The sequence below is a fragment of the Saimiri boliviensis genome, chromosome 8 (genome assembly GCF_048565385.1).
Source record: "Saimiri boliviensis isolate mSaiBol1 chromosome 8, mSaiBol1.pri, whole genome shotgun sequence".
NCBI classification, from domain to species: Eukaryota; Metazoa; Chordata; class Mammalia; order Primates; family Cebidae; genus Saimiri; species Saimiri boliviensis.
In genome coordinates this window covers 21,357,835-21,372,443 of record NC_133456.1, presented here as the reverse complement: position 1 = coordinate 21,372,443, position 14,609 = coordinate 21,357,835, and the positions used below count along the sequence as shown (strand labels likewise).

The following is a 14,609-nucleotide window of genomic DNA, read 5'->3' as shown; positions in this document are numbered from 1 at the left end:
ATGAAATCATGATGTATGTACTGTTTGTAGACTGCTTTTTTAGCTAGCTACTTCATTTTTCCATTTCTGTATATTTTAATCTTTCCTAATACCAAGACCATATTCAGATTTCCTCAGTTGGACCCAAATTGTCCAAACTAATGTCTAATCCAGCTTGGAGCTAATTAATATGTTTCTTAAGTCTCTCTTAATTTTAGTCCAGTGCCTTTTAAATGATACTAATGTAAAATTTTTATCATGATAAAAATTCATACATAAAATTTGTAATTTTATTTATTTATTTATTTATGTTTTTTGTGTTTTTTTTTTTTTTTGAGACGGGGTTTTACTATGTTGGTCAGACTAGTCTTGAACTCCTGACCTCAGGTAATCCACCTGCCTCGGCCTCCCAAAGTGCTGGGATTAGAGGTGTGAGCCACGGCACCCGGCCCAAAATTTGCAATTTTAACCAGTTTAAAGTGTACAATTTAGTGGCTCTAATTCCAGAACATTTCCAACACCCCAAAATGAAAACTTGTACCTTCCAATTCCTCTCTTTTCCCATCCCCTGGCAATTACTATCTACTCTGTCTCTATGGATTAGCCTATTCTGGATATTTCATAAAAGTGGAGTGTATATTTGACTTTTTTGTGCCTGGCTTTCTTCACTTAGCTTAATGTTGTGGCATGTGTCAGTACTTCGTCCTTTTTTATGGCTAAATAATTATTTGGAGAGACCACTGAAGGTAAGGCCATGGCCTTACCTTACATTTTCAGTATCTTTTCTTAACTTGGTTTTTCTAACAAGTCTAAGCAATGCCTTTGTCCTCCTCTTTGGTAAGACATGCACTATAGGATTCTTTCACTTCTCCTCAGACTATCTCCTCTCATCTCCCAACTTGTTTATAAATTGCTCAAAATTCATGAACGTGGGGCTTTATCAGAATATTTGACTAATTTCTCTTACCACCTTTGCTTCTTGCATATCCTTTTTTTTTTTCTGAGTTCATCCGTGAAGATATTCTTTCACTGAGAATCTTGTTAGGTGGTAAACTGCTTTAGGCTCTGTGTTCTGAAAATGTCTTTATTTCTTTTCTTTTTTTGCCAGTCAATTTAGAAGTTTATAAGTGTCTTTATTTCACCCCTGCTCTTAAATGATAGTTTAGTCGACTATGAAATCAAGCAATTACTCAGGGCTTTGAGGATATTATTCTGTTGTCTTCTGGCAATGATGGTTGCTGCTGTTAGGTTCATTGTTGTTCCTTTGAAAGTCCTGTGTCTTTTCTTTCCAGGAGATTTGAGGATTTCTTTCTCTGTGATGGCTGGCTCTCTTGTTCTGAAGTGTCTCAATAAGAGTTTATTTGTCTTACTATAGACTCAGTCTGTTTTTCCAGTCTGAGGACTCACGTTTGCCTTCTATGCTGGAAAATTCCTAGTCATGATATTTTCAATATTGCCTCCTTCTTATTGTCACCTTCTGTTAAGGTATGTTGGACACCTGTCCTCCAAGCATTCTACCCCCCATATCTCTTAACTTTTCTTTCATATTTTCTCTGTACTGTGTACCAGCTGCTTTCCTTAATCTGTCTTGCAATTCACGAGTTCTCTCTTTGGCTGTATTTATTCTACTGTGTAACTCATTTCTTAGATATTGTGTTTCAACTTCTCCATCTTTTATTCCTATAATTTTTTGTTTTTTTAAATCTTCATAGCCTTTTTTTTTAAATGGCTTTGCTTTTAATTTTCTTATTTTTCTACACATCCTAAACCAAGCTCATCCAACCTGTGACCCACATGTGGCCCAGGATAGCATTGAATTTTACACAAATTCATAAACTTTCTTAAAACATTATGAGGTTTTTTTCTACTTTTTTTTTTGAAGCTCATCAGTTAGTGTTAGTGTATTTTATGTGTGGCCCAAGACAATTGCCCTGATAGGGCCCAGGGAAAACAAAAGTTTGGACACCCCTGTAAACAGACTTATTTCAAGGTGTTTTTTTTTTTTTTTTTTTTTTTTTTTTTTAATGGAGTTTTACTCTGTCGCTCAGGCTGGAGTGCAGTCAATGGCATGATCTCGGCTCACTACAACCTCCACCTCCTGGGTTCAAGTAATTCTCCTGCCTCAGCCTTTCAAGTAGCTGGGTACTACAGGAATATGCCACCATGCTTGGCTAATTTTTGTTTTTCTTTCTTTTAGTAGAGACAGGGCTTTGCCATGTTGCTCAGGTTGGTCTCGAACTCCTGACCTCAGGTGTTCTGCCTCCCAGCCCCGCAGGGCTTTGCACATGATGTTGCCTCTGCCAGGGACTCTTCCCCTGGCCTCTTCTTCCTTGTCCTTTCCATTTCAGCTCTGGATGCTTCCCCGATCCTTCACACAGGACCAGGGCCACCTGTCCCAGGCTCTCACTTCTGGAGCTCCTCACCTCTGTAACACTTACTGCAGTGCATAATTTTATCCTATTTATGTTTGTGATTAGCCATGTAGCAGAGTGGTTAAGACTCTTGACCTTGGAACTAGACTCTGGGTTCAAATCTTATTTATCTCTCTAAGGAAATAAATAGTTTCCTCATCTGTAAAGTGAAAAAAAAAAAAAAAGGTATTTACTTGCCTCATTGTACTGTAGAGAATAAAAGGAATTACAGGTGTAAAGTGCTAAGAACTGACCTAGCTCTGGGTGAGCGCGAATGATGAAGCGCCAGTGATGGTTATTCTCATTGTTAGTATGATTGGTTCATGACCCTCCACTCCACCACTGTTGGACCCAGCCCCAATGGGCAGGGACCACGTCTGTCCTGTTCACTGTTGCGCCCTTTGTGGCTGGCACATAGTAGGTGTCAGCGCATGCTGACTGCCTGCTGCGGCGAGCCAACAAGCATCTGAAAGAAGGGCCGTGTCCCTGCAGGCATCCATCATGACAGGCACCGTGCAGAGGGTGGCCCTCGAGGGCAGGTCTGGCCACCGGCCTTGGCAGAGGGGCCGGGAGGTACGAGCCTCCACTGCAGAGATGGAGGAACTGCTACTGCCGACACCCTTGGAGATGCATAAGGTGGGCACTAGGGGTGAGCACAGGAGACCTGGACCCGTGTCCTGGCGCCATGAGCGCCGCCGTGGGACTCCAGAGGGGCCCTGCCTCTCTCGGGGCTTTATTCTCCTCCACCACAAAACCTAGTTGAGTTTTCTAAAATGCTCGTCATTTGGGTGACACACACACCTGTGATACACACTTGTCTATTATTATTATTTTTCTTTAAGTAGATGTGCTTTTTTCCCCACTTAAGTTATTTTATCTATGTATTTTTTTGAGGCAGGGTCTGGCTCTGTTGCCTAGGGTGCAGTTGTGCAATCATGGCTCACTGGAGCCTTGACCTCCTGGGTTCAAGTGACTCCTGCCTCAGCCCCCCAGGTAGCTGGGACCACAGGCGTGCACTACTAGAGCTGGCCAATTTTTGTATTTTTTTAGAAACAGGGTTTCACCTGTTGCCCAGGCTGGTCTCAAACTTCTGGGTTCAAATGATCTGCCCACTCAGCGTGCTGTGATGACAGTTGTGAGCCACTGCACTTGGCCTTAGTTTATATATCATACGCACATATAAACCCTTCTATGTGTGGATGTGACTTTTACATATCTAACACCTTCACATCACTACCTTCAATGAGAAGCCAGTGTCCTGTGCCATCTATAGGTCACTATATAAAAATAAGATACATGGAGGAGGACAACCCCTAACCAATGGCCATCAGAAGCTCTGAGCAGCTCTTTGGTAAATGGGAGTGAGTGAGGGTCAGGGGAGGGAACAGCGCCCTGGCCAGGTCTCCTCCCTGATAGAGCCAGAGGACTGAGGAAGGGCTAAAAGGAAGTCACTCCTAAGGGCTCCGTTGTGCTGGAGTGTTGTGGCCTGGAGCATCTGCTGGGGGAGAGAGGAGGGAGGGGGACCGGAGTGGGTGAAGACCCAGGGGCACTGAAGACCCAGTGTGACTGGCCAGCGGCACTGAATGCCAGACCGAGGGACCTGGGCTATTGTGGGAGGCTGGGGGCAAAGGTCAGAGTTCCAGGAACCTCCTCCTCCTGCTGCTTCCAGGTGACACTGCACAAGGACCCCATGCGGAATGACTTCGGTTTTAGTGTCTCGGATGGCCTCCTGGAAAAAGGTGTCTACGTCCACACTGTGCGCCCTGATGGGCCAGCCCACCGGGGGGGCCTCCGTCCCTTGGACAGGGTCCTTCAGGTAATGCTGGGGCAGGGGGGCCATAGTGGGAGCTGAGGGTGGGGAAAGAGCCTGTATCTATGGGCTGTGAAGAGGGCACGACAATGCCAGTCGTCTTGAGTCAGGTTAGCCTAAGCTGCTTTGTGGGCCCCAGCACCCTGAGCCTCAGAGGCCGAGCACACACAGACCTTTTTACTTACACCCCATGCCCACTGTGGGCCGGTGGGGGCCTTCCTCTCCCAGGGCTGATGGAGCATCCACCCATCTTGGAATTGACCCTCTAAGATACGTGGCCTCCTCAGACTCCACAGCAGAGGAAACAGACTGTAAAGTCACACGCAGGTTTTTTTCTGCCCTCACCCGCAAGCAGCACTCACCACATTGCTTCACAGCTGATGGACCAAACCCCTCATGTAACCTTCCTGACCGAGAGGGAGCCTGAGAGATGTGCCGCATTCTGTGCTGGGCACCCCCATCCGCCCATTCTCATGCCCTGGCTATTCTCATGCCCTCAGTGTGGTTTTTGCCGTATTTATATGAAATTTACTCAAATCGTGTTTTCTCTAAATTGATGGCGCTTTTTCAACTTACGTTTACTTTGAAAGGAAACTTTCTGTCTCCATTAAGAGTTGAAAAATCTAGCAACCCTTGCTTTGAAATAGGAAGTGGGTGTAAAATGCAAATAAAATAGAAAGAAGACAGTGTCACATCACACAGTTCTAGGCAGTAGGCTCTCTGTGGTCTGCTCTTTCATGGGAGAAAGGGAGAAAAGCAGGAAGAGTTAGAGGGGTATGAGAGGTATCCCCTCCCCGCTTCCTAGGACTTTCACTTTGATGAACCGTCACGGAAGGACTGAGAGAGTGAGAGGAAGCATGTTCCTCTGTGTGTGGTGCTGGAGATGTCAGGGCTTGTGCCAAGGCGGGGGCAGGGCCCACTTTTAGGACATCACATTGGCTCTCGTCCCCTTCAGCCCAGCCCGGCTGACATCTCGGCTCTGTTCCCTTGGTTATGTCCCATGCAGGTCAACCACGTCCGCACACGGGACTTCGACTGCTGCCTGGCGGTGCCACTCCTGGCCGAGGCGGGCAATGTCCTGGAGCTGGTCATCAGCCGCAACACGCTGGCACACAGCAGGCCGGCCCCCCGAGCGCCAGGCCCCAGCAGTCCCCGGATGCTCTGAAGTCAGCACATGGGCTGGACTCCTAAGGGGCCACCAGGCAGATCCTGGCTTTTAGACACATAGCTGGGCTGGAGAAATGGCCACCCATTCATCCATCTGTTGGTCTGGCAGACCCTGAGCTGGGGATGAGGCTTGGTCTCTGTTCCCCAGGTCTGTGGTGATGGGGGTGCCAGGCAGGGAGGTCCATCCTAGTTGGAATGACAACTGGGGTCTCTTGCTAAGTTGGGTCTCCAAGATGCCCAGAGGAGCCTCCCTTAGGAAGGGTTGGGACGGGCTGCTCAGCCGAGAGGAGAGAGGCCTGGGGGCTGTTCCGGGTCCCTGTGGGACCTCTGTGGAGAGGTCGAAGATGTAGGGAGCATTTTCTCCCAGCAGAGCCATGGAGCTGGAATAAGCTGCGAGGAGGAGTGAGTTCTGGGTCACAGGACGTGAGCAGGCGGGAGCTGGATACCCCAGCGCAGTCATGCACTGGGGCATGAGGCACTCCCATGATGCATGCACACACACTCAGGGCATCGGCTTCCTAGAGGGGAGCCACTTCATCTAGAGACTCAGCTGCCAGGAAGGATGCTGCTTCAGTTGGGAGCGCAGCTCCTCTTCTCCAGAATGGGACTTTGGGGCTTGCCAGACCTGAGATTCTGAGATTCCCAGTCTGGTCCCCACTTAGGAGACTCTAAGTTGGGGCATCTGGGATCCCAGGAAGTGCTGGCCCTTTGATTCTGAAAGTGGTGAGTCTTTCATTTCAGTATCTTGGTCTGAAGCTTCTGGGACTTGAGACTAGTTCTGGGCCCATTGGGCAGGCTTTGTGGGCCTTGGGCTCAGCCCTCCTGCTTCTTCTTTAGATCATGTGGCTGCTGACCCATCTGCACACCCACTCAGCCCAAACCCCTCCACGTGGGAGGGGTCATTTTGGGACAAAAGACCCTGGCACTTTCATTCGCCTGCCATCCAATGAAGATTGAAAAGCGATGGACACAGGACCTGGGAAGCAGTAGCACTCCTCTTTACAGCCAGATCAGTGGAGGGAGGGAGATGGCAGAGAGGCCGAAGAAAGAGATGGGACACTCTTGCCCAGCGGAGGGTGTCCAAAGTGCTCATTCAAATAAGTCTATTCCCACTTGAAGTCTGGAAGCACCAGCATCCCTTAAAATTGTTGTCCTCAGTGTCCACAAATCAGAGACCCTCTTCATTTTGAGAAGGGTGCGGGCCTCCCTGGTGGTCTGGCGAGTGGTGCCTGGGGTGGAGTGGGTAGGGGGTGAAGTCGGGGCTGGGGATGTGCTTTGCCTGCCCAGCTCTCACAGGCATCTCAGGAAAACGGGGCACCCACTCCCACCTCCAACTATCTCCAACCCGGGGTGCCTGGAGGCTAGAAAAGTGCTTTTCCATTTGAGGGAACAGACGAGGAGTCAAGAGGCCTGTTCTTTTCACCCTGGGGCTTTTATCTGTTTGCTGAGTGACCCAGTCTGTGTTGGACCCCCAGCCCCTCTGGAAGATCATGGGTGGACAGTCTTGAGCAAACATAGGCCTCCTGGTCAGGGCCAGAACCATCTCTGCCGGCCCACCAAGGCCTCCTTGGGGACCTGCCCACACTATCTCCAGGGGGCCTGCCCCCCTCACCCCTCCCCTTCACCTCCCCAGGCCCTGCCCCTCGGCACCCTCCCTGAGGGCCCGGCATGCCTGTGCCTGGGGCCCGGTGCCTCTGCCATCTTGGATTCCTGTGTTCTCAGCCCAAGGTGAAAGGGTACTGCCTGTCAACGAAAGCCAAGAGCTCTCACTTTTGGAGGTGAGGGAAAGCATGGCACAGGACAGGTGTGGCTTCTGGACACAAGCAGCCATAGCTGTGTGACCTTGGACAGGTGGCTCAGCCTCTCTGGACCTCTACTAAGCAACAGTGCTGAATAGGACACACTCTCAGGGCCTCTTGGCTTGGGAAAACTGCATTGACTCCAGGACTCCAGGCGAGGGAAGATGTACCCATTTCTCTAACCAATGCCCTGTCTCCCTCCTCGGGCTGAGGCCTCTGCCATTCTCCCAAACGTATGCAATCAGGCCTGCGGCGGGCCTCCCAGCCACGCCGGCCTCCTCATATGCAATATTTCTCCTGGCTTCTCATGGGGATGGTTCATCCCAGACTTGACATTTCCTGACACCCTTCCCCAGCGAGCGTCCTGCCTGCCTATGCATTTTGGGAACAGCCCCTGTGACATGTCCCCTTCTACCTGCCTCCTCCCCCAAAGCTGTATTTTTCTCTGGCTTAGATTAGAACATATTCGTCGTAAAGTATTTTTCTACATCGGGTTTTCTTAGGACTATTGGGAAGCACAACATGCCAAGGGGTTGTATTGCAAAGGCCGCCTATGGTCTGTTTGGGGCCCTCGTCTAGGTTTTTGTCCCACCAGGGGTTGCAGTGGCTTGGGGGTAAGTGCTATGGGGACTATTTTTTAAAATAAAATTATTTAAATCCACCTAGAGTAGGGTGTTTGCTTTTTTTAAAAAAAAAAACAAAACAAAAAACCCATGGGTTGGCAAGAGTCAGCGTCTGTATGGGTCTCATGACATCTCACCTGCTTTTGATGAATTCATTAATTCAAAAAGTTTGACGTTTGCTTCCATCATCCAGCCCCTGGGCATACGATATGAATCAGACAGATTTAGGTCATGTCTGCACATTCTGGTGGCAGGCAGACAATGAACAAGTAAGCAAATAAAGAATGATTTCAAAAGGCATAAAGTGCAACAACAAAAACAAAGAAGAGGGAGTAATGGGCTAGAGGGACCAGGGTGAGGGGCTTTAGCTTAGAATGTTAGTAGGGGTTTCTCTCATGAGACATCATTTGCAATGAGACCTGAAGGCAGGAGCCAGCCTCCCTGGAGACCTACAGGAAGAGTGTTCCAGGCAGCGGGCACAGCCAACTGTGCAAAGGCCATAAGGTAGGAATGAGTTTGGCGGTTTCAAAGAAGAGAAGGCCTGGGAGGGAATGGGGTGGAGGCTAGGTTAGAGGTAGAAGGGAGTGGTCTAGAAGGCATGGGTAGGGGGAATGGATTTGATTCTCTGTGCAGTGGAAGACCAGAGGCAGACAATGGTGCCTGTGTGTGGAGTCTCTTTAGCCCAGGGTGGGAAGGTAGTGGCAGGAGGCTGGCCTGGGGTCCAGCTGCTGCCCTGGGGTCCACCTGCTGCCCTGGAGTGTCCAGAGGGTGTCTAGAGCAGGTGAGCTGTGGGGCCTGAGACCCAGAGGCCAGGTGTAGGCCCCACTGCAGGGGGTGGGGGGTGGGGGCCAGGCACAGTTCTGTGATCACAGGAAGAGCTTCTTCCCAGGAAGTGAGTATCCTACCTTGGGAGAGGTGCAGGCAGGGAAAGGCCGAGGCAGGTAGCAGGCACTGCTCTGAGCGCTTGGTAAGAACTTGCTGGATCCTCCCAGCAGCCTTTGGAGGTGGGCTCTATTCTTGTCTCATCATGACAGATGAAGAAACAGGCACAGAGAGTTTGAGTAACTTGCCAAAGGCCACACAGGTAGCAAGGGATGGAACCAGGGCTTGAACACAAGCCACATGGCCAGGACACATAGAGAGGGAGGGAGGGAGGCAGAGGCTGTCAGAAAGAGCCAGAAAATGGGGGTACGGTGGTGGTCTATTCAACGTTGTCTATAAATGAGTTACTGAGAATTTTGACTGGTTAGTTGGGCAAAGGACTTGACTGATTCCTGACTTTGTCCAACCCAAAGGGTGGGGGAGGCTGTGAGCAGGAAGGCTGCCCCAAACACAGACCAGTTCTGAGGCCAGAGAGCCCCTAACTGGGTGTTAATGAGTGACTGCACCTGGTGGCGGGGGAGTGGGAGAAGGACAATCAGATTAGCTCCTTCCCCTACCCGGCCACCCTTCCAGGAGGGCAGCCCAAGACTAAAAAGGAGGGACTGACAGCAGCAGGTGAGCACCAAAGGCTAAAAGCATCCCCTCCAATCATCCTGGTGGCCTTGATGGGGACAACGGGTTTATTCCAGATGGGGAGACTGAGGCTCGGGTGATTGCTGCCAGATCTCCCAGCTGTACAGGGCCAGGCATGTAGCAGGTAGAATCAGTAGAGCCAGTCAGAGCAGACCACGAGCTCATGGGCCTGGGTGCAAATCCAGAATCTTTCATGGACTAGCCTTGTGCCCCTGAGCGAGCAAGCTGCTTCCTGTGAGCCTCCGTGTCGGAGTCTCTAACCTGGGATAATACCTACCTTTGAGGAGCGTCCTGGGATTGGATGGGAAGCCCTTTGTAAAATGTAAAGCATTTGCCAAACGTGGCAGGGGACAATGCCTCACCAGAACACAACCCCCACACATGTTGGATTTTAAAAAGGAAATGTTTATTTTCATGTTATAAGGTGATTACAAACTCCTCTAAAAAAAGCAAAGATGAATTTAAAATATCGATATACATATTTATCTAAAAAGCAAAAGAGAAAAAAACCCCTGCAAAATACAGGGAATCATATCATAAAACATTTATACACAAACGCTGTATACTGCAGGACTGAACTACACACCACGGATCTTGTTCAAATACAAATGTTCCTCCTCAGAAGAGTCTCTTGTTGGTTGATTTTTTTTTTTTTTTTTATAAAAGTTTAAAATACCTTAAAAATATTTTGAAGTGTTAAAAAAATGTCCTGATGAGCCAGACATATTTCTGGAAGGAGGCAAGACCCACGTTCTCAGCTTTCTCTTGTGCTAAATACAGAGTCACAGTTGCTAGGGATTGGAAGATTAATTGGGTTAAAAAAAAAATGAAACCAACATCTCAATTTGAAGCCAAATATATAACAGGATGCTCCATTCCTCAAAGAACACGTCAGAACATGTCTGTAGTGACATCCACAAGAGAACAATGAAAAACTGCTTCCTATTAAAACAATACATATTCTGAGAGTCAGGGAGAGGAGGAAAGGAGGCGGCTGCCCCCTGGTTTCTGGACTGCCCACGTCTACAAGTTTTGCTCTCTGGGTTTGTTTTGTTTAGTCTTGTGGTTTTGTACTTCAACTTTGCACACAGAGGTATTTACCACATCTACACAGACAGCCTGGCCTGGGACCACAGGGGTCTGAGGGATGGATGGGGACCTCAGGCCACCTTGAAGGATTTTCTCCTGGGTCCTCTCCTGGCTTGTGTCTGAGTCTCGGGTGTTGGGGGACGGGTGGTAAGGTGCCTCTGCCTTTAGATTGGCTGCCCAGAGCATTTCCCCAGGGAGAGGGGCTGTGCTGGGAGATGCTGGCTGGGCGGGGAATCACTGGGTGACAGTACCCGGGTGAAGATACAAGAATGCCCTGAGCTGGGCTGGGGGGGCATGCTCTGCTTCTGCCTTGTGCTTTCTCACTGACTTTGGGGGTGTGCTGGGGGCCTGGGGGCAGTGAAGGGGCTGCACATGGCCCAAGGGGTTATGCTGTCCTGGAAGGAGAGCATCCAAGGCCACTTCCTGCTGCCTGCGAACTCCCCGCAGAGACTTGGGGTCAGTCTGGAGCCAGGGTGACTTCATCTAAATCCTGCCTAAGGATCCGGCCCACCTCTGGCTTCTCTGCATCTCAGTTCCCTCTTGCACAAACAGGGATCTCAATTCCAATCTCACTGAGGGCTGCTGGGAGGAAGAAGGGCGTACCTGTGCAGGGCTGGGGTGTACAGGTGCTCGCCACCTCTACCTGAGGCCAGTCACCCAGCTCACCAAGCCACAGCATGGGCCCTGTTGTTCTGCGAGGATGGTGGGAGTGTGGGTGCTGCTGCTCCCCTTATCCCTGAACATGGGGGGCAGGGCATTTCCTTTTTCATAAAAGCTTGTCCTCGGTTGTCAGGAAGACCTTGAAGATGTTGCTTGATGTAGCCCTGGTCTTACCCTCACTACAGCCTGCACCTACCTCGGAGAACCTGCCACTAGAGCTGCTTCAAGAAAGTCCAGCTCCGTTCCTGGCTCACAGTGCCTCCCTGGGCCTTAGGTTTCCTCATTTACAACAAGAGCATTGGGTTAGGGAACCCCAGAGGCCCTTCTCTCCCTGGCAGTCAGGAATCTCCACTGTGGCCCTAGCATGGCCCATCTCAACACAGCATCTCCCATTTCTTCATCTTAAAAAGTTGCTTCAAACAACCCCCTCACTTCCTTTCCAGATCTGGCTGGCTGGGCTATGTGTGGGCACCAGCATTTCTGATCCATCCCAAGCAGAAAGCAGGTGAAGCACTTTGTCCATTCTCTATAGACAAGTGGACCAGAGTCACGAGCTCTCATGGAGTTTCGTTTATACGGAGACATGAAGGTTGAGCATTATTACACAGGTACTCGCAGAGCTATGCTCTGCACACAGAGCCAGGGCTGGGTGAGAGGGCTGCAATTGGAGACAGGTGCCTCGGGGGAGGGTCGAGGAACGGCTTGGGGAAGGTGGCCGGCCTTCCTTCCAGGCGGGGCCTGGGGACTTGGTCTGCATATGTCTTTGGTCTAGAATTTGGTCTGGGAATCTTAGAAGAAGAGGCCCTCCTCAGGCCACGTCCAGAATGTTGCAATTCGCCTACCAACCGAAAATACTGTGGCCTTTCACCCGGGGAGGAGCCCCTGCTAGGGAGACAGAGCATGAAACGACCACAAATGCCCAGGTAGCCACTGCGTGCCAAGCCCCCTCTTCCCCACGTGCCACCTGCCCTCAGTCATTGACAGTGGTTAGTTTACTAAAGTTATATAAGACAAAGGAAAATAGGTCATGACGCTACTCCATAAAATCAGGGAAAAACAGTAAAATCAAATCAGACACCACAACCATAAATACATACAAAAATAAGAACAGGTTAGAATCAGGGAGAGTTTGGAATAGGACTGGGTGTTGTTTGGCAGAGTAGATAGCTTTGGAAACAGTGAAATGTGTATGCTTGCCAAAGACGGGGTTCAGAATTGCCCCTTGGGAGGGGCGCATCAAAGGCTTACTCCTCCTCCCGAATTTAAAAAGGGGGTTTCCAGAGTTCCAAGAGCCCCTGCTGTGAAAACTCTCCAGTCTGCACCCCTCGAGGCAGTCACTGCCTTTGTGCGTGATCATGCTTCGGTTCCATTTAGACTGAGCTTGGAAGTGACTGTTCAAACGGCACAGTTTAGGTCCAAATAGGGGCTGGGTGGGGTGTGTCCGCCCACGGGGTTTGAAAGGTGTAGTACCTTCTCTCCTGGTTCAGAGACAACCTCTGCTCTACATAAGGCTCTTGGTCAAGCCAGTTCTGTGGGGGCCAGGATCCTGACAATCCCAACCTTCTAGAAAACTCTCCTTGGCCTTCTCTTTTGGGTTCCCACGTGGTGAATGTCTGACACCAGCTATTGCAGGGGTTTTGAAGTGAAGAGCTTTGTTATAGCCTAGGTCAGCACTACGGGCTGCCCTTGTTCTGAACTGGGAGCACTTCCCCCAGTGGAGGAACCAGACTCAAAAGCTGCTCTTGGTGTGCTTTGCTAGGTGCCAGGGCAGCCCGGGGTGGCATCTTGAATGAGGCTTGGCAGGAGTCTCCCAGGCTCTGGGAGATGAGCACAGAGCTGAGGGTGGGAAGATGAGGAAAGAAAGCACCCCTCCCCTACACTGGGCCCATCTGCTCATCTGGTGCCCACATCCTCTGGTCCACTCACCTCCCCACCGCTTCCCTCATCCCTCAACAGGTGTGTCATGCTTCATTCCTGCAGGCAACTTTAAGAGATCCTGAGATGTTGCTTGGGGCATGACCAGAAACTGCTATGACCCCGTTCAAATGCAACAGACTTATCTGAGCCCTGAAACCCCAGCTCCTGCCGGGAGGACCTCTGGTCCTTCTCTGCCTCCAATGCCCCAGGAAGGACTGTGGCCCCCCGTGCCTTGGCCACCACTCTCGAGGTCAAGTTGTCAGCCCCATTCCTGCCAGCCTTCTTGGATCTCTAGCTGCTCCCTCTCTGGCCATTGGTTCTGACGGTCTATTGACTATCCACCCACCATCTCAAAATTAAAAGTAGGATTTTGCATCTGGTGCAAGTTTCTACTGCTCTTAGAATGAGACTCTGCTATAGGGCTTCTTCATTCAGCTTTAGCCAGTCTCCTTTATGTGAAGGGTTGGTTCATTCGTTTGGCATCTTTCTTCTTCGCTAAGCCAAGATTCATAAGGTATCTCCTCACCACCCTCCTTTCTCCTTCCCTCTGGGTCTGCCAGCTAGTGGATCCGCTGGCCTGCTATTTTTCTTCCATCTGAACCAGGATTTGGAAGGTACACCACCTTAAGATGGGTCTGGAGTCCCAGGAAAATTCCATCCTGCGTTTGCTGGACAGAACTTTCTGCCAGCTACACAGCACCGAAGAATTGCTTTTGAAAATGAGATCTATTGCTGGCAAGAAGATCGATTCAAGTGGTAGAAGTATATCACAATCTCTAAGTGTATATATACTTATATGTAAAAAAAAAAAAAATACAAAGAAAAATTTACCAAATTCCCATAAAATACATCTAATTCAGTATGAAAGCTCTGCCTCTCCACGGACATTTTCCCGTGGGTTTTCTTTTTGTACAAAATATCCCCCAAATCAAAACAAAATACACACACGCGCGATACACACACATACACCCCCACACATACACACAATTACATTTTCTGTGACAATTACAAAAAAAAAAAAAAAATCCTAGTGCAAATATAAAGCTCTGTAAACCTGGTCCTATGAGAATCTAATGTTAGTAAACAGCAGGAAAGCGGCCGGCCCCGTCAACCCGAGAGAGCTCACATCATGGTTTCCACAATGATGTGTGTTGGTTTCATGAGAGTGCCGTTCATGACGGTGCGAGAGTTGTATGGAGTGGCTCCCTCGCGCTCCACAGCCCAGCGGTTGGGTTCCCTTGGGGTCAGCAGGTACTTGACTCTCTAGAAGAAGGAAGACAGGATTGGGGAGGAAAAGTCAGGTGGCCTGGTCTCCCCTTCGCCAGGGTCATCTGCCTCCTCCTGAACTGGCTGATGTGCTGTGTGGTCTTTGGCCAATTCACACCTTCTCTGGATCTCCTGTTTTTGTCCTTTTTGGAAATAACGGAATTCAACTAAGGTGCTCCTAAAGTTCTGCTAGGCCCTGACTCAAGGCAGAATTCCTGTTGGTAATTTCCTTCCTTGGCCAACCCCTGCTTACGTTCCTCCAGGGATGGGGGACTCAAGCTTCTGTGCTTTATTCTTCTATGGAACTGAAATACGCCTCCCTGTGATTCCCTCCCCGACTTCTCTGCCTTGCAAAGCAGCAGCTTAGTTCCTG

At 49.7% G+C, this 14,609-nt stretch overlaps 2 protein-coding genes across 12 annotated transcripts in view; one reads left to right on the top strand and one right to left on the bottom strand.

The window, feature by feature from the left end:
* Positions 1-9,960, top strand: part of GRIP2 (glutamate receptor interacting protein 2) — a 113,850-nt gene extending 103,890 nt beyond the window's left edge. For 4 of the 6 annotated variants that reach the window (XM_039477441.2, XM_039477440.2, XM_010336924.3 and 1 more), the window contains 3 exons: positions 2,883-3,026; positions 4,060-4,206; positions 5,207-7,827. In XM_039477441.2, coding sequence (XP_039333375.1) covers positions 2,883-3,026; positions 4,060-4,206; positions 5,207-5,365 — 450 coding nt within the window. In that variant the 3' untranslated portion in view covers positions 5,366-7,827. Of the gene's footprint in view, positions 1-2,882; positions 3,027-4,059; positions 4,207-5,206 lie in introns of all 6 variants that reach the window. The other 2 variants (XM_010336925.3, XM_039477442.2) reach the window with 2 other exon arrangements.
* Positions 9,689-14,609, bottom strand: part of SLC6A6 (solute carrier family 6 member 6) — an 84,610-nt gene continuing 79,689 nt past the window's right edge. For all 6 annotated transcript variants that reach the window (XM_074404093.1, XM_010336928.3, XM_074404094.1 and 3 more), the window contains one exon: positions 9,689-14,233. In XM_074404093.1, coding sequence (XP_074260194.1) covers positions 14,093-14,233 — 141 coding nt within the window. In that variant the 3' untranslated portion in view covers positions 9,689-14,092. The remainder of the gene's footprint in view (positions 14,234-14,609) is intronic.